Source organism: Quercus suber, unplaced genomic scaffold, assembly GCF_002906115.3.
Source record: "Quercus suber isolate HL8 unplaced genomic scaffold, Cork oak 2.0 scaffold_211, whole genome shotgun sequence".
Lineage (NCBI taxonomy): Eukaryota > Viridiplantae > Streptophyta > Magnoliopsida > Fagales > Fagaceae > Quercus > Quercus suber.
Genome location: NW_027069669.1, coordinates 415,772 through 442,654, shown reverse-complemented (window position 1 = coordinate 442,654; position 26,883 = coordinate 415,772). Strand labels below are relative to the sequence as shown.

General features: G+C 34.1%; 1 protein-coding gene, 1 long non-coding RNA gene and 1 pseudogene across 2 annotated transcripts; 1 reads left to right on the top strand and 2 right to left on the bottom strand.

The window, feature by feature from the left end:
- The first annotated feature begins 820 nt into the window (after nucleotides 1-820).
- On the top strand, nucleotides 821-4,972 carry LOC136070109 (uncharacterized). The gene is made up of 3 exons (XR_010631348.1): nucleotides 821-2,469; nucleotides 3,915-4,210; nucleotides 4,415-4,972. It is a non-coding gene; the product is annotated as an uncharacterized LOC136070109 (long non-coding RNA).
- Nucleotides 4,973-8,534: 3,562 nt separating this feature from the next.
- LOC112017434 (G-type lectin S-receptor-like serine/threonine-protein kinase CES101) lies at nucleotides 8,535-14,619 on the bottom strand. The gene is made up of 9 exons (XM_065779547.1): nucleotides 14,558-14,619; nucleotides 14,196-14,289; nucleotides 11,883-12,632; nucleotides 11,539-11,695; nucleotides 10,029-10,240; nucleotides 9,438-9,648; nucleotides 9,101-9,338; nucleotides 8,866-9,016; nucleotides 8,535-8,777 (listed from the first exon to the last, which is right to left on the bottom strand). Exons 1-9 carry the CDS (start codon nucleotides 14,617-14,619, stop codon nucleotides 8,535-8,537), a joined length of 2,118 nt encoding a protein of 705 aa, XP_065635619.1.
- A 1,935-nt stretch (nucleotides 14,620-16,554) lies between these two features.
- LOC112017426 (mitochondrial arginine transporter BAC2-like) lies at nucleotides 16,555-25,585 on the bottom strand (annotated as a pseudogene).
- Nucleotides 25,586-26,883: the final 1,298 nt, after the last annotated feature.

The window sequence follows — 26,883 nt, the reverse complement described above, 5'->3', positions numbered from 1 at the left end:
AGATCCATATCTGAGCTTATTATTACAAATATATTAAACACAAACCTTTGTTTGTTGGCTTTCACATTGGGAGAAATGTGAAAAGGATAAATCCCAGGGATTGAGTTTATAGTAGTTGCTGCTTTGTTTATTTTCTTTTGAATGAAAAATGAGATGATTTATTAATACAATCACAAAGTTAAGAGAGGGGGGAGGGGGTTGTTATTGGATCTTTATCTTTGAAGAAAAGACAGATTTCTACTTATCAAAAAAAGAAAAAGAAAAAAAAAAGAGACAAATTTCTGCATTTCTTTAACTATTAGTCAGCTATTAGCTCCACCCTCAACCCCTACTGAAGTATTTGATATGCATCACACGTGACACGATTTGTTCCCACCTTTCTCCTATACTTCTATGTTGTGCATAGTGTCAATCTCAATCTATGCAATATATAAAATTGTTGAGTCTGAGGATAATCCTGGGGAGTTGCTTCATCTGAATAAAAAATGAGATGAATCCATTAATANAAAATCAAATATTGGTCAGAGGCTTCAATTTTATAATAATAATAATAATAATAGGGTGACATTTTTTTTTAGTGGATTATAAGGTGACATCCTAAATGTGAGGGCTGCACTTCATTTTTTTTTCCCTTCTATGTAAAAAGACTAAAATGACACCCACATGCCAACTTCTCTAAATTTAATTACTAAAAAAATAAAATTAAAAAATATGTTAGTTTTTTTTTTTTTTTTTTTTTTTTGGGTAGGGTGTTTAAAAAATACGGGTTATACAATCACAAAATAAAAGAAGGTGGGGGGGGGGGGGGTGGGATCGTATATGGAGACTCTAGAGCATTTCATTGCAGGGGCCATGAATTCCTTGCAAAGTAGCTTGTTTTGAATTACTCTAGCCCACATAGGCCACCAAATTCTGATCTTTATCTCTGAAAGAAAAGAGAAGTTTCTGCATTTCTATAACTATTAGTCAGCCACTAACCATACCTTCAACTTCCACTGAAGTCTTTAATATTCATCACACAATTCCTTCCCTCATTTCTACAATACTATATGTTATGCATAGTGTCAATCTCAATCTTTATATAAAATCTGTTGAGCCTTTCTACAGTTTTGCCATGTTGGGTCTGACCCTTCTCTCTATTCTATAAATGCAGACATAACTCTCTTTCTCTCTCCATCTCACTTTTAAGCAATGGACATTTCTGAATTTATGTGTCTTTTTAGCCATACAAGAGCATTGCCTCCCAGACAGTTGCTCCTAAATTTCTGTTTGCATAATAAATTGCTGTGAAAGATTACGACCATTGATGCTTATGTGCTATAACTGAGAGTTTCAGTTGACGGTTAATTTTATGAAGGATTGGATAGTCAGAGGGTCGGTTACACAGTTTTTTGGAGAAGTTTTGTTGAATTTAATGGAATTAGAGAGTTGGAACTTAGAAGATGGTGCTTTTGTTTATTTTCCTCAATTCCAGCACTTTGCAATAGACGGAGCTGATTGTTCCTTGCTAGAACTTGGTTTGTGTTCTGAGTAGGTTGGAGAAGGCTTTTAACACACCTTACAATTCATTGTCAAGAAGTCTTAGCATCAATTCTTTTTTTAATAATTTTTTGCTGGGTGTACAAAAAAAGGCCTCCAAGAGGAACTATGATTTCTATTTCTTATCTAACCTGTCTTCTTTTGTTCTGTACATATAAAACTCCTTATGTTGCAGCCAAAAGGGTAGTTTTGTTGAGGCACTGTTTTTGGGAGAAATTTTTGGAAATTGTTTGCATGTGTTTTGGTTTCTTTTTGAGTCTGGCTTTTAGTGAAAGTAATTCCAATGTTAGTTATTACGAATTTGGGATTCAACGATAGTATATGGCCATTTCAAATCTTGGTTCTTTTGAATATGAATTGGCTAGTTTTTTATGTTCTGCATATGACAGATCCATATGCTTATTTAATGGTAGAATCCAAAGGTGTTTGGTTAGCCCTTCAATTGATTTTGAAACCCAAGGGCCTTGTGTGAGTCCATAGAGGGATTGGTGCAGGACCAGCCCATGCCATGTATTTTTGGTTTATGAGATATATAAGAAGGTTTTCTCTAGTGGCAACCTGAATAATTTGACAATAGTCACCGGCTTGGCTGTGTCCCCAACGGTGACGAGTGATGTGTGTTTACCTGTATAAATATGGTGAAGTGGAGGCTGCAATTTAATAATATTTTTTATAAGGGGGGTGTGGGATTGAGCGCAGAGTGTTGAGGAAGGGTTTGGAGCATATAGGAAGATGGTGTTGATGAATGCACCATTTACCACAGTGCATTTTGCAACCTATGACAATTCCAAGAGGAGTTTGAAGGAGATTTCGTCAGAGCGTGAATGATGAGTGGTTGGTTGGGCATGCCACTGCTGGGCCAGCTATTGGGCCTTGGCTGCTGCTGTGACAACACCTCTTCATGTGGTCAAAACCCAATTGTAGTGTCAGGTATGATAATCTTTTTATAGTATAACTCTGAAAAGCTCTTGCATGTTTGTTCCCCTTAGTATATCTATCTTAGGGTGTTGTTATTGGTGAAATTATTTTATCTTAATAGAATTGAGGTAGGAACCCAACAATGATGTAGAAGCTCACTCTGCTTTTAGCCTAGAAACGAACTGTAATGTGAAAAGATATTTGTTACAAAAAATTATGTATGCTACCCAACTCAAGCTACTCGTAGTTGATATCACCTTTCCAATCATGGATTCTGCATTGATCTCCATTGGGAATGGATTACAATTTCTTACTTTCATCATTTTCTGAATCCATTTTTTTGTGCATAGGTTGCTATAATCTTTTGATTGGTAAGTTGCATGCACCTGGTGGGTCTTGAACCTACAATCTTAAACTCCACCTCGCTCTTACAAGGGAATGAGGTGTCATTTAAGCTAAAGCTCCTGGTAAGTGTCTTCCACCCAAAGCAACATGTTCCAAGTTGGAATCCTAGACCCCACAGAAGTTGGAGTTTTGTTCATTGGGTAGGACCTTTATAAGTTATCCTTTCTAGGAATTGGGCCGCAATTGTTGCCCTAAAAGAGTGGTTTGTAACTTTGTATCAGAATTTTAGGTGTTGCAATAACATTAAGTTCAACTGCCAACCAAATAATTTATACTAGATTTGTATTTTGTCATTTGTGAAGAATTTTTTCAAAATGCTGGAGCAAAATTTCCATATTTAACTTTATATTCACGACTAAGCAGTAGTACTCTCCCCTCCTTTGTGAAGAAGCTCGGAACAAAAAGAATTAGAGTAGAAGATAGACACTAGATGTCCTCACAAAAGTATTGATTCCATGTCATGGAGAATTACTTAAGACGGCCAATAGATATCCATTTGTATTCAGCAAAAACTGAAAAATAGATCTCATTTGTATTATTGAAATGGGAAGTTTATATGCATAATAAAAAAAGGAAATGGAAACTTTATAAGTAAACTGCCAACTGGTCCCTTTAATTGATAAACGAGTTTCTAACTCCACTTAACCCTGCTTTTGCTAGATGTTACAGTCTCCAGAACTGATTAGAATGCATCTCATGAATTTGACTGTATTTACTGTGTTTGGTGCTTCTTATTCAACTTACTGTTCCTATCTGTTGGTGCTTATCTGGTGATAGTGCTCATGAGGGTGCCATTGTATTTGGTCATGCATTCCTGCTTAATTTTGAACAGTTCCCTTCAACCACATTATAGGGAAAAAATGAATACTCAGAAAAATAGTTGTTAAAAAACAACTATGTAGATATATTCATTTTTAAATGCTTATACCTTAATCTCTAATACTTTAAGATGATCTGAATGATGGTTAGCAACTAATCATATCATATAGGATGCTACTTTATTAATTGATTATTTATATTATAAATTTATCATTACATAATTGGCTGTACAGGGTTTTTACTGATGTGACAAACTTAAATGTGGTTCCATTGGGAATGTAAATCTGAGGATGCTTTTCCATGCTCCTACTGCTGCTTCTTCCTTTAACTCAATGGGAATGGTAACAGTGGCACTGTCACCTGAACAACCTTTAATATAAAGGGCACTCAATGTTTTGCAGTTTCATTGCGGATACCTCCATATTTGACAACTGGAACCTTTCTTCAAAAAGGGGATGAGCAAGCAAGACAAATATGCATTTTTTTCTAATGACCTGGTGACGTTCTATGTGGAATCAAGCACACACTGGTAGATCTCAATTTTCAATATGATTATTACTTGGCTATCAATTTGTAGGTCTAGTATGACATTTGGCATAGTTTTTCCTAAACGGCTCGCATAAACAATTGGTGATTTAGCTATGATTAGTTCTTTGTCTTTCTCTCTCAATTCTTTATATCTCTCTCTCTTTGTAAGTTACGACACTAAACCAATCCTACTTTTAATTTTCAGAATCAAACATAATGGTGAAATCTAGGTCCTCTTATCAAGATTGCCAATTTTGAAGTTAACCAGATTTTTTCCCAGATTATTGTCCTTTGCATTTCCTCTGTCAGAGCCATTGCATCCTCTCATAGTGGACAAACAAAAACTGGTTCATCAAATTTTTTTGCAAGTTTAATGTAATTTTTAAATGATAGATAGGATTTTTCTTCATTTAATTTAGCATTTACAAGTTATCTAAACCAACTTATCAACAACTTCAAAGAACAAAGAATCACACTGCACAATCCTAGCATTAGACTCAAAAACCACACAAGCTTATAAGAAGGCGAGGTTCGTTGATTTTATTGTCTAATATGTAATTTTGTTTGTGTTTTGGCTATTGGGGTTTTATTTTAATCATGTGTCTCTTGCCATATTTCTTATCAAGCATTTTATCCGCTTAAAAATATCTCAATTTTGATTTATATCTGACTTTTTATTTTATTTCCATGTTTGGATTAAGGCATTCCTTAGCTGTAACCCCAAATAATCTGAAAATTGCTTCATATATAGCTTAAATTTGGATTTGCACTTAATTGTTTTAAGGAAAATTATTAGATAATCTAGGAGTACCTAATAATTACTCTTTTTTTTTTTTTTTTTTAATTACATTTGATTTTGTTACTTTTAGTTGATTAATTATACTAGTGGTGGATTACTGTTTTTTAAGGTCTTTGCTACAAGTGGATTACTGTTACTCTTCTTCTACTGCTGTATTATAAATAAATATTAGACTATACTCACTAATTAAGTGAAGAGCAATAATAACTTCTATAATTCTTTATCAAAGGGTTTGAGATTATTTTAATACCTTTTCTATTCCTTTGGTACTAGAGTTGTTTTTGAAAGTTCCTCTTCATGCTTATGTATGGTGAATTTTTCATGTAATATTGATAGAGTTGCTGATATTTATATATAAAAAAATGTTGATATAGTTGCTGTAATTTGTTCTTATTTGATTTAGCAGTTATAGTTTTATCTCAACCACTTGGGTTTTCTATGCCGTTTATTATTGACGGTTGAATCCTTATGGTAGTTATTCACTTGGTCTTCGCACTTAATTTCAATTGTTTATACCTATAGGAAATTCATAGACTATACAAAAAAATTAATTTTCAATTTCTTTAGTTATTTATTTTATTTTGAACACCAAAATTCTTGAATGAAACTCAAATAATTATATTGCTCACTTTAGTAGTTACTTAATGATTTGGTAATTTCTTTTTGTTTGTTCCATATTGTATTTGGGATTAGAAACAATTAAAAAGGGATAGATTGATTGAAAGCACTTGCAGACTCGTAGTTGTTTCAATCATAATTCTAGAGGAAAAATGATCAACAGTTGAAAAGCGTAAGAGTATACTAATTAGTAATTAATGAATACTAAGAATATGCATTTGATGTATCAATAATTATGCTGACTTGGAGTTAAACTAAATATTTGACATGCTGCTACTAGCTCCATGGTTGATCTTGAGTAATTTCTGTGCTCCTCCTTTGAAGTTGAACTTTTAACTGTAGCTTGAAAGATAAAAATTTTGCAATCAAAATCTTTTTGTCTAAAGAATTCATTTATTGATTTCATCGCTATTATATATATATATATATACACACACACACATCTGTAGGCATCAGTTTCCAATGAACTGAAGGGTTTTTTTTTATTATTATTTAAGACAACTATTAATATACTGAAGTAAATCTTGCGTATGTGATGTTCTAGGATAAGGAGTGATCCATTGCATTGCCTATCCACACGTGCTAGATGGATCTTGATGCATACACCAGATTGATGCCAATTGATTCCATTGGTCCAGATTGTTGCCGATTTGACGCTGAACTATTATGGGGTATGCTTTGATTTGAATTTAATTTTCGGTTTTTATGGGATTTGACTGCCATTTTTAGTATGAGTTGATGTTTCCATATTTGAAGTAATATGGGACCTTATTTATAGCCCCAGAGGAAACTTTATTGGTACGATGATTTTCATGAATGAAATTGTAGGGAGAATTTCCACAGCTTATTGGTGATGCTAGGCATGCTTTAAGTGGTGCTACGGTTTGTTATGTTCTTCTTGATTATTTCCTGCATGTGTTCCTGCAAATTTCTTTAAGAGTTCTGTTCTGCATCAGATCAATTACTGTAATAGTGGGGAAATAGCATAATTTATAGTTCCCATCTACTGATATTGAAGTAATATTTCTGGCTGTTTGTTTTTCAATGCAATGAAGGTGAAAGTTATCTTTTCGCTATTAAGAGATATTTCAATATTGATTCTGTTTTCAAGCTGGCCAAAAGAAAAATTTTGATCTTTCTTCTAGAAAGGAAGTGAACAATTGAACACACAAATTCTTTATAAATATATGATTCTGCTTTTGCATAAATTAAAAATCTTCTGCATATTATTTAGGGGAAAAAAAAAAAAAACCTATGCATATTGTGTGGATCTGCAACTAGTTTACATAGCAAGCTGAGCACCCCTGTTATCTTATATCCCTTATTTCATCTTCTTTTTCTCATTAGTATTTCATTAAACGAATTGACAAACAAGTGGCTTGGCCAATGACATTGTACCTGCAGATCTCCAATGGGGAATCCATTTGTCTGATTCATGAAGAACCAAATCGTCATGAAGGTGGTACTAGCCCAGGTGCTTTGAGGGCTTCATAGTTGAAGTTACCATTTAAAGCATGCCAAATTCTGAATAAGCCAGAGCATGCTCTATCTTGATGTCATTTTGAGTAAAAGATGCGAATGGCCCCCTCCCTTTCATTAATGGCCTGTTTGGATGGAGGGGGGAAGTGGAGGAGAGTAGAGTAGAATTAGCTAAAAATAAGCTAATTTTGTGCTAAATCTACTATACTATACTATACTTTACTCCCTCTCCCTCCCCCTCAATCCAAATGAACCATAAGGTAATCAAGCAGATAGTCTAGGCATTTTATGAAAGCGTAACTATTGGAGGCTGATTGAGTATTACAACAGTTTCATTCTTGGTGAGATGAGTTGGTATATCAGAAACATCAATACACATAAGTTTGGGATACCAATACCATTTGTTTATGTGTGCGCGTCATCTTGAAGAGGCATTCATGAGAATAATGGAACACACAACACTTTGGACACGTGAAAATTTAGTTGGTGTGGTCATCATTTACTGATCATTGAGATGGATGGAACGTATGGTTAGTAACGGAAAGAAAACAATATCGAGTATTATACTATTATAGGGACGAAAAAGCCTGCCTGTTTGTTAAGAAGATGCTGGTGGTGCCTCTTTTGCACTATATTGTTGAAGGATTGTCACATTTTGTGCTTGCAGTATTCCTAGTTCGAAGCCTCCTGAAAGGGCTCCATAGAAAGAATTGCTGGATGCTGGGTATATTCAGTCTTCCAAAGCCCTTTGCGGTGTTTTAGTTTTATTACAAAAGAATCAAGATAGCTTGCTGTGTATGTGTGTGGATTACATGGCATTGAATAAGGTGATAGTGAAGAACGAGTGTGGCTTGTGTCCAGTGGAAGTTTCCACTGGACCCGTTGGATGGTGGACACGCGTCCAAATCTGGACGTGTCCAGTGGAAATTTCCACTGGACAGAAGCCTTGCCCGTGAAAAACAAGGATCCGGTTCCCTTGGTTCAATATCTGTTTAATAGGTTATGAAAAGCCACTTACTTCCCCAAGCCACTTACAAAAAGAGAAATTATAAAACGGGGTCACTTTTATATTATCGACTTTACATATCTATTACGGCATTTATTGTTACAAAATATATATGGCCCGGGTTAACATTGAGTTCAGTTGAATCCTTGAATCGCCCAATAAATCCAGATGGTGAGAAAAAATTAAATCATTGAACTTTTATAAACATCAATAATTCTTCTCATTGCATACTATAAGAAGATGAACCCAATCAGTTATAGGCGTAGATCCCTTATTAAAAATCTCATTAACTCATTAATGAAACACATTAATATAGCCATAAATGCTTGATTAGTCAATCATGTATAGCGCTTATCACCTAGGCATCACACAGGTGTGTGTATATAATAATACATTCAAACATAACTACTGGATTTTTTATATTTATTTCACTTCTATCACTGAAATTGTGACATTATTTAAGGAACAAATTTCTAGCACTTCTGCAACTCTGTTGATAAAAAATGCAGGTTGTTTTGGAGGAGAAAGTTGAAGAGCTTCATTTGAGAGCATAGAAACAACATCTATCATGGTTGGTCTATCTAATGCGTGGTCTTGTACACATAAGAGACCAACATGAATGCATCTTAATACTAGAACCTTGCCTTCATTCCATAACTGCCATGCCTGATACAAGTCAATTGTATGCACAATGTTACCCATCAAGTCCAAAATTCCATGTATAATTTTAAGAAGAGGTAAGTGAAAAACTTACATATCCTATAAGGTTCAGTAAATCATCAGACTGATAGCGACTATTATTTTTCTTGCCACAAACGATTTCTAATAGTAGGACTCCGAAGCTGAATACATTGGTTTTTATTGAAACAACACCATTCATAGCGTATTCCGGGGACATATAATCACTGAAATAATAATTATCCAATGAACTTTAGTGTATGGACAAGCACATATATACACTAGCACAAACTCACAAATAGAATACTTACTATGTTCCAACAACTTTATTTGTGTTTTCTTCTGAACCTTTCAATCCAAATATTCTAGCCATGCCGAAATCAGATATTTTCGGATTCATCTCCTCATCAAGCAAAATGTTGCTTGCTTTTAAGTCTTGGTGAATTACTGTAAGTCTTGAATATTTGTGGAGATAAACAAGTCCTTGAGCAATGCCTTCTATGATGTTGAAGCGTTTTTTCCAATTTAATAAATACTTTTTAGTAGAATTTGACTCAAAATAAAAAATAATATCAAGCAAATGTTAAGTATTGATTAACATCATATAAAAGAAACAAAAATCAACGCGTAAGCAAACATATGCCTTACCAAAGAGGAAGAAGTCTAAGCTTTTGTTAGGCATGTACTCATATATTAGTATTTTTTCTCCTTCTTGAATACAAAATCCTAAAAGCTTGACGAGATTAGTGTGTTGGAGTTTAGCAATGAGAATAGCCTCATTCTTGAACTCTACAAATCCTTGTCCAGAATTTCTCGAAAGTCTTTTTATTGCTATTTCTTGCCCATCAGGTAATTTACCCTGAAAGTATATATTGGGTTAGTAATATTTTACTCAAATTATCTTAATTCAGTCTCTACTAACCTTATTTGATTTTCTATCAAGATTCTATTGAGCCCTTGGGCTTAGTTCAAGTGCTAATTTATTGATTGGACGAGTTGGATTAGCTAGACTAGGCCTTAAGTTCAAATTTCATACAAAAATAATTAAATAATTAAAGAGATAGTATTTGCTTAAATAGAAGATTTAAACAATTTATTGATTGGATGAGTTGGATTATTTAGACTAGGTCTTAAGTTCAAAATTCATACAAAAATAATTAAATAATTAAAGAGATAGTATTGGGACAAATAAAAAATTTAAATTTTATCAGAGAGAGAGAGAGAGAATCACAAACTAACCTTATAAACTAGTCCAAAACCACCCTCTCCTAATTTATTTTTGATTGAGAAATTACTTGTAGCAATAGAAATGCTTTCAAAGTTGAAGATTTGCAGCTCATGGTTAGCTTGCCCATCTTTATTTTGCTTCTGCACTTTATCATGTACAGGGGAAGGTATTACATGACCTCCAAGTTCTTGTATAAGCATCTTTTCTTTCCTTTTTCTCTCCCCTAATTAACATACATGCAAAATATATCTTGAAAATTTGTTGCTTCTTTCATCAGTAATATAGCTGAAGCATCTAGGTAGGAACATCAGTTACCTTTTGCTCTGTGTTTTTTCCATTTTGTGTAGCATAAGAAGCACAAGGGGATAAAAAAATCCCCCTACCACCACGATGAGCCATATCCACCACCTTTTTGCGTGGCTGTGATCTACATCTATATTGGGTGCTACATGCATGGACAAACAAATTTTAGCATTCTACTAGCAACCGTTTTTCTATTAATTTTGTTTTTCTTATCATTTACCATGATTTGAGATGAAGGAACTGCTTGTGCATTAGAAATTAAACTAAGATTGATAAAATTCATTGCTTCGGTTAGAGGAGTGCATAGGTCGGGTTGAAAAAACTATATATATATATATATATTAGGTTGTGTTGGTTTAGATGGGTTAAAAAAAACTGAGTTTGGCTTACTTGCAGTAATTTTTAAAATAGAATATCCTTTTGTTTTAATGATAAAGTGCCACATCACCCACTACCTTAAAAAAAGGTAGAGAATAAAACCTACCACCACTTGCCATTGTGTATTTAAAACAAAATGAAACCTCTATTTAAAAAAGTATTGGAGGTAAACTAAACCCAAAAAAACTATCAACCTAAACCCAATTTAACCTACCACTCAAAATAAAATTCCAATCCAACCCACAAAACCAACTCGAGGTGTTGGGTTGGAATGGGTCATTTTGTTGGGTTGGTATGTTGGATGCACACTCTTAGCTTTGACTTTGACCTATAGGGGTATCAAATCTTTTGAAATTATTCTCATTATTTTTTTTGCTTTTTTATTATTTATTTTTTGAAATAAGGTTAGGGTCTTCGTTCATAATTCAAGTATAGACAAGTTTAAGTCTTTAACCATTGAAACTCTTATTCCATATTAAGAAGTTATATGGATCCTTCTATGACAATTCCTTGTTAGAAAAATTTGTGTAAGTAGGAATTCGAACAAAATTGAATAAAATAATTGTGTAATACAGATATTAATTAGATTTGTTTGTTTATGTTTTTCTAGTGCTTTAGATGTAGAGCAGTAATTGTCTCTTAACGGAAGCATTTGCACATTCGGATGATTCACAATCCCCAAAAGATAAAGCTTATGCTAGTAAAAAAATCAAGCAGCCACATCATCTATACATCACAGCCATGCGTATCATCCGCTCATCATCTGTTCCTACTTACCCTTTGTATGTACATGTCAATTATATAGATTGGTGTGATAAATTGGGTATGAAGTAGACTTACTTGGTGAATTAATATTGTATACTGTCCGTGTGAAAGAAGAAACAGTAGTATAACTATAACTCTCTTTTGGCCACGTGCTCCAAATTTCACAGCCAGCATCGCCATCCTCATTTGTAGATGCATAGGCAATGCAAGAACAATTGTTCAAGCACTTGGCCTGACAATCCACAATGGTCAGGTTGTCACTTTCATTAAACATGAATCCATTGCTGCTGTTGCTCAACAAATAGGGAAATATTTGAATATTGGGATCAGGACTCCTGCACTCAGGTAGCTTTTTCATCGCACATCCATTTTCTAAACCCAAAATAAAAGGGATTATAAGCAAAAGGACTACAGTAGACTATAGCTCCGCCCGAATCATTAAGGTATCCCAAGTAATCTATCGTTAACGAAGGGGATTTTGTGAAGTCTTGATTTATCAGAGAGTAATTGACGTATGTTTCATTCTCATTTGATACATGGCTAAAATAGTAGTTCGAATATAAATATTTGAAACTACCGTTGTTCCAAGGCTCACTAGTCCAATAGATGTTCCCATGCCATAAGATGACCAATCGATTTGTTTGGTTAGGGTCCAGGCCAAACGTAAAGGATCCTACCTCAGGTACCATCGAGCCTCTCCATGATCTTAAAGACCAAGTTTGTCCTGTTTTCTGATTAACTCCTAGTTTCATTCCCGGCAGAAGTACGTGAGTAGGATAATCAAAGCTTTGCCACAATTGTCGCCCTGAACTCTGTTCGCGCAGTACAAAATTACCATTATCAAGTAGAACAGCAATTGTATTATTGCCTCTTTCCTCTCCGGAATATAGTACAATAGAAAGACTCCCATTGTTTGAAATTTTCAAGTTCCCGTTATTATCAATGGTAAGACTTCCAGAATTGTCCAAGACAGGAGTGTCTCGATTGGCAACCCACACTAAATTGTCCAGGCGTTGACGATTGTCGTTGTACCATATTCCTAAGTAGTAATTGTTACTTTTAAGCACAAAGAATCCTAATATAAAGTTTCCTTGATTTGAAATTAAATCCTCATTGTTGAATTTGATCTCCTGTCCTGGCAATAATTTGTCCAGCTGAGAAGATGGCCCCTAGAAGAGTAGCAGACATAACAAAGCGAGGACAAGTTTTCGTGCTTTGCTTGCCATAATACTTTGTTGATTTTTTTGGTGAGCTATGGTAGAGGAAAGTATCAGAACAATGGTAGAACAAGCTCTTATGCAACCTCCTAAATTGAACAATTAAGTCTTCGTATCAACACAAAATCCAGTGCTAAACTCAGGACAATAAAAATCTATTCAACAAACCCATTTAAAATAACACAGAATCTGTCTCAATATCATTTCACATATACTTCGAGAACTCAAAACTTTGAGTGAAGTGAAATTGAAAGGAAAAGAAGTAATGAAGTATCATTAAATCGAAAATTTTAGAACTATAATGTTTAAACAGATTTGCAATTGATCATACCGAACTTAGCAAACTAATATGCATTACTCATTCTTTTCTAGAATCTAGAAACACATGAACACTTGTTCTTTAAATAGTATATCCTAAAATTATCTGGTAACAGTGGATCAGCTCACTTTAAACAATTAAAGTGAACTTTAAAGTCATGCATAAATGAAATTTTAAATTGCAGCAATTAGAAAACTAAAATAGCGTGCATATATGCTTGGAAGAATTTGCAATTTTGAAATTTATTATTATTTTTAAAACTTGTTTTGGAAACATGATAGTGCACTTTCAAGTTAGAGTAAATCCTATTTTGAAACAAAAAATTTGTTGACAAAATCGTGTTTCGAAAACATGATTTAGAAAAAAGGCTAAATTCTCAAAAAAAAAAAAAATGGTGCCAATTTAAATAATTACCATTAAAAATATTTGTCAAATTAGCGTGGAATGAGCATTAAAAAAGAAAGATCCAGTCAAATTATAAAGTAGTTGGAAATCTAAAAAGAACATAAAAAAAAAAAAAAAGAAGAAGAAGAAGAAGAAGAAGAAGAAGAGAAATTTTCAATCCAGGAGGCTCTATAAAGTAACAAAATAAATTTTAATCCATTTAAGTGGAACAATAAAATTTATTTGTTATTCTTTTATTATTATTATTGATAATTGGATAGTTACAACAGAAATGTGTCAACTAGTTAACTTATAAGATTTTTAGTAATTAATTTGTTAGTTTTAAAACTATATGATTTAGGGTGGTTGGGATCCGTGAATCAGATTTGTGGTCCCTAGTTCGAGCTCAGGTGAGTACTTGGGGAGGAATTTGGGTATCCCTACTGAGGAGCCCCTAATTACCAACTCTCTCGAGGTGTTAGAGTGAGGTCTGTGGTCACCCCAGACCACAATAGCTATGACTCAATCCAACATTCTCTAGCAGGAGGTGCTACTATGGTTACGGCCAGAGGGGTGAGTCACAATGGTCACCCCCGCCCCCTCTTTTTCTCATCAAAAAAAAGAAAAAAAAAAAAGAGTGCTACTTTTTAAAACTAAAGAGTTTAATTATTGCTTTTGAAATTAGATGATTAATTTGTTACACACACTATTTCTACCTTTAATTAAAAGAAAAAATTTCTAAGCACTAATTATAGGTTTAGAACGTAATCTAAGAGGAAAAAAACAACGCCAAATATGAAGCAAATGATAACCTCAACAGGTGAGAACAATTGTGTTGTGCCTGTCAGATCTTTACGCACATTCATATCCACGTCAAACTCCTCTGTTTCCTCTGCAATTTTCAATCTAAAAATCAATCACACTATTCAATCAAAAAAATGAAAACACACACACACACAGTGAAAAAATAATAGAAAGAAGTGACATTCGGAGTGGTTAGAATTACATTGGATTGTAAATTTCTTGAATGTAGAACAAGTGAAACCCTTGGCGAAGTGTAAGAGATGGAGAGAGAGCCTTGGTTTGACTGAAGAATCTGATTTTTAAGAGAGACTTCGACTAAGAAAGTATGCTCTTAACATTTAGAGAAGGTATACTTTGACTAAGAAAGTACGCTCTTATAACATGGAGATGACCATATTTTGCATGGATTAGCCCGCCACTGGTCTTCTCCATGTTATAAGAGCATACTTTCTTAGTCAAAGTATACCTGAAGACCATATTTTAATTACACGATCAATGAAGTTATCGAAACAAGACAAAGCTACATGACTATTAAATGAGTCATGATATTAAAGCAGACGCGCATGCTCATTTGATACTGAGTTAGTGTGGGATGGGATTTGATTTTTTATTTTGTGGGTTATACGCGATTTGACCACTAATTTTTTAATTATGAGTTGATTTTACTTATTCCTATTTCATATTAGTAATGATATTCTATTTCTCAGTAGTATTTAATTTAGACAAATTTACAAACAAAGTGCCCTGGTTAATGACCAAATTGTTGATGTACCATCTGTCATCTTAGTGCAAGATGTGCATGCCTACCCGTCTCTTATTAAGGTAATCAAGTAGATGGTTTCAATTCCAGTAATGTTAAGGGTCTTTTCTAAGCATTTTGAGGAATTGTATTTCTTGGAAGCTGATTGAGTATTAGCAACAGCGTGATTCCTGATGACATGGCTTGGTACATTAGTATGCATAAATTCTGGTCTCATTTGTTTCTGACTGCATCGCTTTGAATGGAAGAATCATTCATGAGAGTAAGGGACGACACAGCAATGCTTTGGATACGTGAAGATTTATTTGGTGGGGTCATCATTTGCTAATCATTGAGATGGATGGAATGTGTGGCTGGTAATGAAAAAAAATTAATATTAATTATGAAATGGCTAGGCTCGCGCTTTAGAGTTATGTGGCACAAATTAAGCAAATGGCTAGGCTGCCTGCTTTTGCACTATACTGCAGAAGGATTGTGACATTTTGTGCATGCAGCATTACTGATGCAACTGGGGCGTGATGATTTGTATGGTTCTGAGCTCCTGATTCTTCTGAATCTGTCTAAGGGGTCAGTTGAGTTGTTTGGGCTGTTGGACACCATATACCAATGTGTTGGCAGAGATTACATTGCAGTTGGAAGATGCCAACGCAGGGTTGTGAGTAATGCATCGTCTTGCCTCTTATGCAGCATGTGGATAATTCTAGGCTGCTGCATAGGGAATATGTATTCTACTTGTGTACATTTAACCTTAACTCTGATTTTTTATGATTAATAATTGTATCTCATTGAGTGAAATCACTACGAAAGAGCCAAAATCTTGCAGGTGACGAGCATAATCATGCGTAGTCTGTCCCCCAAAATTTAAAATGTACCCCAAAATATTACTTTTGGCCCCCCTCCAAAAATATTCTCAAATTAACATTATTTTATTGTCGTGTGGGGGCATGGAAGCATGATGTAGAATGTGCTAGAATATTGAATAGTACCATACTTGTTAATAATGATCTGTGACCGTTGATTGGAGTCTAAAGGTTTAGAGAACTGTCATTTGGAAATTATTAAAATTAATTTTTTTGATTTGTCAATTGATGATTAAAATGGAGTGAAAAATTAAGACCACTAAATTTACATTAAGGACAAATTATCTTAAATTTACAATTCAGGATATATCTAGTGTTGATGTCCTAAATTTTGAAAATCCTCTAACAAAATTTCAAAAAATCACCACCAATGAAATTGGTATTAGTTTATTGCAACATGATCTTTAGTTGTGCCAACAAATATTAGATTGTAATGTTAATTAAGGTGATAAAATTTGAAATTTCTCAAAAAAAATTTGGTTTATACTTCGGCCCCCTAAACTCGAATCCTAGTTCCGTCCTTGGTCTATCCTATATTTTGTTAAAATTTTCTCATTAAAAAAAAATGCTGCAGAGTTTATAAGCAAAGATGCTAAATTGATCAAATGATGTGGAGTTCACTTCAAGCTATTAACAGCAGCTAAATTCTCTGGGGACAATTCAGATAAGATCTATCGGTATTTTAATCGTATGATCTATGAAGTCAAATATACAGATTAATAGATTACATTACTATTAAGTGGCTTATGTAATTAAAGAAATCATGGATAGATTTGAAATGTCTGTTATGTTAAAAGAACGTTCCTCCACATCAGGTTGGAGGAAAATTCTATCTACTCTTTCATTGCCTAGATGTAAATTTCTATCTAGTCTTTAATTGTCTAGATATGTTGCTTGACAAAAGTACATCCTTTTCTTCAATATAAATGTTGATCTCTCTGAAACATACAGCAGCAGTGCTTCAACAATGAAGACATATCATTCACGATATACATTGTTGTTAAGGCCTTCGCCAATAGAATATTATTAGAGAGATTTCTACTGCCAGAAGTTGAGCCTCTTCGGAAAGTACTTCCTAAATTGCATTCTACTATTGAATGCTTCTATTGTTGAACAGGCATCTTAGAGCTATCTCATAAGAAGAGAATATAGCCCCATTCATCACAAATGCCTGAGCAATTGTAGTTCCTAATCCGCGCCAAAGCATGTGATATCCTTCATCTTTTACAATCCTGCCAAAGCAATCAACAATGCCAGTGTATTTCTGTGGAGATGAGAGTGATTGAGCCTGTAGTCTGGTCTTTACAACATCTAAGGGGTAGCATGAAACCCAACTGGCAACTCCTGCTAGACCTCCTGCAACCAACATTGTGTTTAGGCTTTCTTGGCCACTCTTTCTGCAGCCAGGGTGAAGCTTCTCCCACAAATCCTCATATGTGTAGAAGTAGAAAAACCATGAGAAGGAGCATCCCTTAGCAAGGTTATGTTTAAACCTCGGAACATCCCCTTTATACCTTGTGTTTTGAATATGCTTGTGGCAACACTTACTGGTCCTTTGTAAGGATCTGACTGATGTAGTTTTGTGTAGCTATTGTTCTGCAATTGAAGGCGGATTTTTACTAGTTGTACTGGAGTGAGAATTAGGCTCTGAAAAGCACCAGTACCAAATCCTCCTAGAGCAACAGCTTTGTGGGAAGGAGGATCTGCAGCTGAAACAGATGAGTCAAGTGCTTGAGAGAGGACAGCATAGATCTGGAAAACCATGGCATTCTGCAATGTACAAACCCTCAACATGACTTGAGTCAGTGTAAAGAATTGTTATATCAGTTTTGCAAAACCAAAAACCATGAAAAGGAATCACGTTTACATTATAAATGTATACATTAACACACAGACCTAAAACTGACCTGCCTGCGGCCTTACATTTGAAAACCAAGAATGACTCCATTTTTTCTTTTTGGTTGTGCCCAATATTAAAATGTAAATTGCATCAAAATTTATACTTCTGGCTTACACTATCTCCTGGTATTATTAAAGCAGGCACTTTTATTGAATATTTGCTTTATACTTAGTGAGCAATAAATATTCCTGTATATTTTCTATTACAATTAATGTCATGATTTGGTCTTAGTGACATGGTTTGGCAAAACCCAACTTCAAGAATCAAGTGAAAATGTTCTTTTAAATAAAAAGATAAAAATCAATATAAGTTGATAATCAAAGATGTCAAAAGTAATATAAATAATATACATTAACACACAGACCTAAAACTCACATGCCTGCAGCCTTACATTTGAAAACCAAGAATGACTCCTTTTTTTTTTTTTTTTTTTTTCCTTCTTCTTTTTGGTTGTTTCCAAGATTAAAATGTAAGTTGCATCATATTTTAATTTTCTTTAAACCCAAAAGCAAAGTAAAAAAAATACAAATTTTTCTTTCTGAGTGGTCAAGTAGTCTCAAGTTTTCCAAAATAATGAGCCATGAAAAATTCACAACAATGTCATGTTTCTTTTACCACTAGTGATTACACTCAGGAAATCAGTCGGTTTAACTAAATGACACATTGAAACAAAAATTCCAAACACCTTGTAGACATTAAACTTTACCCACCACAAGACCAAGACCAAAGAATGAACAAGTCCAACCCCTTTCGGAACAAAATAAACAATAATATCAACAGCCTCAACAACCATTGAATCTCACTACTGGCATCTCATCACCATCCAACGAAAATTTCAAGATCATGTTTGAACGCTCAACAATTCATAACTCATTGAGCAATAGACCATTTCACTTTTTCCAAGCAAGGCCCAAAACATAAACCATCAACCAAACATTGGAAATCTCCAGAATCAAAACATTCAACCCATGCAAATCCCAAAAAAAAAAAAAAAAAAAATTCAAAACTCAACAATCCAAAGCACCAATTCAAGACACCCAAACGTCTAATTCATAACCACAGAGATTCACATTGTACATTTAAAAGGCCATAATTCACAAAAATTTCTCACATTGATGACCAAGACCAAGATGCCGATTGGTACCTTCATATTGAGAAACAAGTGACGATCGGCACTTACTCTTTGAAATTCATTCTTTTTCACAGACCTATATCCAATTTCTCTGTACACAACTCTAGGCATTACCATCATGTAAAATCCACACATTTACTCAAAGTAAAATGGACAATTTTTTTCAAAAAAGGCAAAAAACAAAAGAAAAGCCTAATGGTTGCTTCGAAGCCAGATGCATTAGGCCCATGAAATAATTTTAAAAAAAAAGTGTGTTAAGCCCATAGACTGTTTGCAAAAATCATCATCTTTACAGCTAGAGTATTAGACCTGTGATTTAATTTTTCAAAAAAAAAATTTATCTTTTGATCCAGGGGAATTGCCCTACCATGTCTCAAAAAAAAAAAAAAAAAAAAAAAAAAATCTTCACAAGAGGCATTGAACTCAAATCATCTCTACTTCTTAAGGTTAACCTCAAATCATCTCCAAACCTAAATATAAGGTATCAGGGCGCTTTTTCAGCAAAACCCCATTTTCTACTCTCTTTTTCTCCTCCTCGAAATGTGCTTGATCATTAAAAAAAAAAATCCCATGGATTAAATTGATTTAAAAAAAAAATAGTTTCACAAGAAATTCAACAAAATTTTTTAAAAAGCCCAATAAACTTAATTTTTTTCCCCCTAACGAACTAGGGGCAATGGCCCTTGACTTGCTTTAAATTTCTTTTCATTTGAGCATAGTCTCACTTTCCGCTGGTTTTCCAATAATAAATTTTTTTGTAAAAATTTAATTAAAAAAAATTAGCGTTCCTTCAAAATTAGGAAGACTTTTCTTTCATTCTAAATTCGAAACTTTCTTCTCAATATCTCTTTTTCAAATCGAGCATGGAGAATTTCTTCGACAAAAGTTTTTGCAAATCATGATCTTTATATTCTTGCCAATTAACTTGCACAAAAAAGAGATTAATTTCATTTGATTTATGTGAGGATCTTTGCTCATCACGTGGAAAAAAAAAAAAAAATCCTACAAGGCAGTTAAGGAAAGACCACTAATTAAAATATCTTAAATCCTTTTACCCTTACCCTCAAATCAAAATGTTAAAATATCTACTTGTGTGAAATGTCATCTCAGAAGATTTAGGCCCGTTTGGTAGAGGAGTTTAAATAATATTGTTTGTAATTTTTTGAAATATGTGTGGATGAAAAAAGTGTGTGGAAATATGTTTAATGTTATTTAAAAATTGAAAATGAGTTGTTTAACAACTCTACCAAAAGGGGCCTTATCTATCACAAATACTATTAACTTTTCAATTTTGATTTTGCCTCCATGAAAAAAGAGAAAGAAAGTTTAAAATTAAAATTAAAAATTACTTGGAGAACACTTTGAACATAAAGTAGCATAAAAAACAATCTCTTTAATTATGTAATTATTCTCGAATAAATAAAAAAATCAAGCTAAAGTTGTTCAAAATTTGAAAAAAATTTTTTAGACTCACATTGACGAGTAATTTTGACATAGTAAACATTTAAATTTTGAACAAACAATATTTGTAATAATCGTTGCATTTTGAATCATTTTTCAAACTCCACTGTAATCTATAGTTTTAAAAATCGGACTGGATCGGACGATCCGACCGATTCAATCAAGAACTGGGTACTAGTCTGATCCGGTAAAAATGCTCAAAGCCATTCAAAAACCGGTCAAAACTAATAAAAAATTGGTAAAAAATGAGAATCGAAGGCAAATCTGGTTTTGCCCCGATCTGGTTGTTAAAACCATGCTTGAATTTCCTTAGTCCAATGTGAGTCAAAATGTTATGACCATAATCTTGAGGCATGCACAGATTAAATTTCAAATTTCAATGCCACTTTTTTGGCTCCAAACATGCAAGTGGATAGATACAAGTTCAAAAACTTTTGGATGGATGGAAAGGAGCGCAGTTTGAACTCTCTAATCAATTTACAGCTATAAAAAACACACCCCCTCCCCCTTACCTTCAAAAATTAGGAGAGTTTTTGGCTATCAAATTTTCAGATCTAGTTTTGTGTTCTTGTAGAGAGAGATTATGTTGCTTTCATGCAACACCATTCTCCACAAGGATCACGACCGAAGCTTCATTAGCCATCATTTTCTATCTCTCAAACATCATTCTCACACCACTCAAGTCATCTCAATCATCCTCCCAAAGCCCTAAACATCATAGAATCGTTAAACACCTAAGACACCATCTGATTTGACTCTAAAAGCTTTATTCATCATAGTCTCAGCACATCATTCTCAATATCACTATCTTAAGCTCACAACGATCAAATCTTGAAGTTCATTTCAAGAGTTCTCTATCCACAAAATCCGAAGACACCGAGTTGCACATCACTAATCCACTACACACAACAACAACAAACCCATCTTAACCTTATGATGATCAAATCTTGAGGTTCATTTCAATAGTTCTCCATCCACAAAATGTAAAGACATGGGTTTGCACATCACAAATCCACTACACACAACAAGAAGAAGCACCATTACCTTTACTATGAAAGTGAGAGATCCGTGAATTATTTCAAGGAAGCAAGGGTGGAAACTTATTCTATATTTTTGATAGTGATCATTTGCAAGAGGACGTGCATGCAAGTATAAGAATCACAACTACTGAATTATTCATCCTCTCTCTCTCATGATTAGTGTTCATGCATATCACGTATCACCAAAACGTCAGTAAATCAAATGCACAAGAAGATCACCGCCAGCCATTTCCTAAAAACTGATCTTTAGATCGAGTAGAATGGATGCCTAACACATTTAAGTTGACACACTTTAGCTATTTTCAAAGCTATTTTATTATTATGGTCTGGCTTTGCAACAAGTATAGACGAAAACTTGATAAAATTTAGTTTAAAGTTTTTTTTTTTTTGGTATTTTTTTTTTTTTTTTTTTTGTTTTGTTTTGTTTTGAGAGGAATCGTCAATCCTGCTTTGATTTATAAATATATTTCTATTCTTTTTACTTGCAATTGTTTTCCTCTTTCTCATTAATAAATTGCTATTTTTATGGCTGTTAACAAGTTATAACATTGATTTGGATATTGTCATTTGTTTTGTATTGATAATTTAGTGCTTAGTAGTCATTAGATTTTATAATTAATTTGTGCAATTTTTTTTTAATATAAAAAAATAAGTTAGACCAAAAAATTTTCTCAGACTTGAATTAACCCAATAAAAATTCCTTCTATACTCAAATCAAAAGAAAATGGAAAAATTCATACTTTCATACAATTATCTTTATTGAATTGTATGTATTGATAAATAAAGTCCAATTAATTCTCGATCTACATGTCTCAAAATTCTAGCGACAATCTAGTCTATTCTATAGAGATTTGGACTATACTTACAATTGGTCATTATTAATGTGGAATAGTTTCAATAATTTTCTTTTAGCATATATCATCAGTATTGGTGAATTTTCACTTTTATTGTTTTACAAAAAGTAAAATCTTACGACTCTCAACTCGATCTTTGAAATTCTCTTAACAAGTTTGACAACCATGGGTGGAACTTGTTTAAAGCCTCATAAACGATTGCACAAGAGCGCGCACTCATTAACAAAATCCTATTTAATTTATCTATGAATTTGATGAAAGGATTTTTATACTATGTTATGCTTTTGACTGAATAAAGACATTTATGTTAAGCTAAACCTTAGGCTTTTATTCTTTATTTTAGTCTAGGGCGCTTTTAGGGAATATAATAGGCATGTGCTATTCCTTGTTTGACGCGAAAAGTTTACCCCATACGCTGAGTCCAAAATAGATACCACCTTTACATAGAAATTAGAATCCCCATCATGTGGCCCAACGGTGGAGTTCAAATAATCACTCTCGTTCAAGAAATTCTTGTTTTTTATTATTATTTTATTTATTTATTTATTTATTTTTTTTTCAATGAGAAAATCTAGATAAAAAGAAACAATGAAAGAACCACTACAAAAAAAACGGCTTTAGGCCACGTTTGTAAAACGCGGCCTTAGGTCCAAAAACGTGGCCATAGGCCCATTTGGCCTATGGCGGCGTTTTTTAGGCCGCGTTTTCAAATGTGGCCCAAACCCCGTGACTATAGGCCAGAGGGGGTCTATGGCCGCACTTTTCAAACGCGGCCTAAGACTGAGGTCTATGGCCGCACTTTCCAAACGCGGCCTAAGCACTGGGTCTATGGCCGCACTTTACAAACGCGGCCTAAAATGGGGTCTATGGCCGCGTTTTTAAACGCGGCCTAAGGCCCAGTCTTAGGCCGCATTTGAAAAGTGTGGCCATAGACGTTGTCTTAGGCCGCGTTTGTAAATGCGGCCATAGATAGTGTCTTAGGCCGCGTTTGCAAGTGCGGCCATAGACGGCGTCTTAGGCCGCGTTTGTAAAATGCGGCCACAGATCCCTCTATAGCCGCGTTTTGAACGCGGCTACAAACCCTTTAATATTTTTTTAATCTGTCTATAGCCACGTTTTAAAAACGCGGCCATAGTTTTTTTTTTTTTTTTTTTTTTTTTTTCCCTGCCCTTTTCCTTTACAGTAGATGGTGAATACACAAACACTGCTATAAGTTTTACAAACGCTACTATTTCAAATTGGAATATCAAAAGAATATCAAGCTGAAATTTTCTTAAACTTATCACAATATTTTAAACTTGTCACAATTTAAAGTTATACCTCAACTTGTCACATTATACACATGACTGTCCATAATACACATTATACACATGACTTCCTATGGCTATCCCATCTCCAAGCTTTTTGTCCATAATGGCACTGCAAGAATGGAACCAAACACAAGAAGTCAAGAATGGAACTTTTTTCCTAAGTACAAGAATTTTAAAAATAAATGAGTAGCAAACTTCCACAATATACTCTTTTAAAAAGATTATCATTTAAATAGATATTATAACCAAAATCTTCCTAAAACTAAAACGTTTCTTCATGGGGCGTGGCCTGCGATGGCTGATTGAACGGATGGGTGAGGCTGATGGATGAACGGCACTGGGTTTCGAAGATGGGTGAGGAGGAGGATGAATCGGGTCGGCGATGGAGCGTGAGCTTCGGTGTGACTGTGAGGACGATGATGGCAGATGAGGACAAGCGTGAGCTTCGGTGTGACTGCGATGGAGAGAATGACTGTGAAACAGCAGGGGGTGTTAAGGAACAAAAAAAGAAAAAGAAAAATTTCTGCCCAAAAACACTAAATGGGAAGCTCTAATGAGGCTTTGGCCGCGTTTAAAACGCGGCCTTAGACCCTCTCTATGGCCCCGTTTTAAAAACGGGGCTTTTGTTGTTGTACTACAGCCTCGTTTTTGGAAAACGGGGCTGTAGTTCGTCTGGGGCCGCGTTTTTACAAACGTGGCCCAAAAAAACGCGGCCCAAAACCCCCGTTTTTTGTAGTGAACTATGAAGGTTATCTACAAAGTAGTCAAAATCGAGATCCTATATAACATCGATGAGAGGATTTTGTTGATTAGATCATAGGATCAGATATAGAATCACAAGATTCTACTTTTCATAAGAAAATATAATGAAAAATTATTTGTACTGATAATATATGTTACTAATAAAAAATACTAACTGTGTACTTAAAATTACCAATATATGAATAAACAAGAAAGTTTAAATTTCAAACTTATTACAAGTTTCAAGTTTTAACACCAAAAATATACATAAAGTTCCAAATTCATTCGTTACAAAAGAAAGTCATCCCAATTCCAAAGTTACAAAAAAATTGCAAATTGTATTAAGATAATGAGAAATGTCAAGCCCTTCAAAACCCATTACAACTTAATAGAGTTGGACAATCCTAATCTCATCATAGGGAAAAATAATTACAAGTAATTATAATAACTTTAATGGATGTTGGTTATGTTGCATAGAAGCTATATGAAAAATCCTACACTGATTCAAATTGATTCTCTAGAGTAGGATCGTAAGAATTCTATAAAGTACGATTGTAGAATATCAAATATGATAAATATGGCTAGTTTTTCCAGCCTGATTCTTGATAGTGATCAAATGGTAATCAAATGAATTTCACTACTATCAGTTAAATAATGTAGCAATACTAATATCAGCATCGTAAACGAACACAACTAAAGCACATCACTAAATTAATTTTGAATAAAATAATAACAGTTTTTTTTTTTTTTTTTTTTTGAGAATACTAAGTATTTTTAACACACATACATGAGGAGAGAGGAAAATATTTTTTTAAAAAAACTTATAGTAATGTGTATCCAAAAAGCCTAAACAAGGTTGATAAGCTATATTTGGTTGGGGAAACTTAATTGTCTAGATTTGATAAGTTTTAATATCTCAAATGAAAATGAGTATATATTACCAACCCCCCATGTGATGACCTTAAATTTACAGAATCACTACAATCTAAAAAGCCAAGACATGCAAAATCATACATACATTGTGATCAATTTGAATGTAATAAAATTAAAATCGAACTAACATATGCATGTACTGAGTATAAACATGACCTGAAAGGTGACAGAAGCCAATGGTGCAGCCATGCCTTTGTAGAGGGCAGCAGGCCCTTCCGTGGCCACGACATTGCGAAGGATGCTGAAGGCAGAACTGGCCTTCGACGACTGTTGTTGCCAGATACGGATGGTGTCAAGCGGATAACCAGTGATTACACCACCAATACCTCCAAAGCCTCCAGCCACAAATTCTCTACCCCAACTGCTTGCAAGAAACTCTGGCCAGAAATTCATTGTACCCTTCTTATTTTTTTCTATCTGTGGATGACTAAGTGATCATATTCTTATGTTAATGTTAACCCAATTGAGAATCTATTTGTAGTAAAAGATTTGAGAAACTATTCTTATGTCAATGCTTGTTTGTTTTTTTTAGCGCATGAAATATAGCTATAAATATGATTTTATTTTTCAGTGGATGACCAAGTGATTATATTAGCAGTAAAACATTCGAGAATATATTCTTATCTTAATGCTAGTCTTTTTTCCCATGAAAAAAAATAAAAAAATTGCTGTACAAGTCATGAAATATAACTATAAATATGATTTTATATTTACAGTGGATGACCAATTGATTTTTATTCCACCTAGAGTTGTCTTGTCCATTCACTAGCCAACCACTCTCTTTACTACTCACTCGTGTTTGTGTACTTGTGCATGCCTGTAGCGTGGCATTTCTCAGTGCATGTTTGGTCTTTTCTTTTTTTTTTCTTTTTTTTTTTTTTTGTATTTGAAATTATTTTTTTGCTTATCTCCGGCCCCCCAACTTGAAATCCTTGGTCCGTCCATGCCCAACACTATTCTTAATAAAATGAATCATTTTATGTGTTGAAAATCAAATCAATGCAGAAAATTAAACGGGTTTAGAGATACACCTTCATGCACCACCATTCGCAAGAAATTTTGTTGCGATTACCTTAGATTCCTTGATGAAGCCCATAGATCTCGATTTGCACCCCACTCCACTAATCTTTTTTGATTTAATTTTATCTTGACTCGGTCCAACCTAAATAAAAAGGGGTCGCATCATCGACAAACACTCCATCATCAAACCTCGCCATCACCAAATGGCTTATTACTTACGCTGACTCGTGGAGATATTCTTCCACTCACTGGATACTGATGGGGATGACAAGTCAGCAACGACGAGTTCATCGAGTTCTTGAGGCAATCCCGCTACAACAATAGGGTTGATCCCAACATTTTTAGTAGTTTGGACAGCAACAATTACAATGGTTTCTTGGATTTCATAGAAGTTATCACGTTGTTCTACATCATTAGAACCAGACATGTGATGTGTGCCAAATGCGCAAAGTGTCTAATGTGACTGTATTTCACTTGTGTCACATGCTTTGACAACACAGCTAGCAACACCTATGATCTCTGTACTCAATGCTATAGCGAACGGAGGCACGTACAACCATGACCATGTCTCCTTCTTGGATAGCTACGTGTGGCTGCAATCAAAGAGAGGGCTTCGTCCTGGTAAACCAAATCTGAATCAGGTGAGGAAATATTGATGTAATTAATACCAACTCTGTGTGAAATT

Bases quoted from the DNA above. Each gene is read 5' to 3' on its own strand.
- LOC112017434 (XM_065779547.1), bottom strand. From the start codon at position 14,619: ATGGAGAAGACCAGTGGCGGGCTAATCCATGCAAAATATGGTCATCTC. The intron at 11,696-11,882 runs GTCTACTGTAGT...GTGGATTGTCAG, and splicing joins ATGATTCGGGCGGAGCTATA to GCCAAGTGCTTGAACAATTG. The intron at 10,241-11,538 runs GTAAGTCTACTT...TATGTTAATTAG, and splicing joins ATACAATATTAATTCACCAA to GGGAGAGAAAAAGGAAAGAA.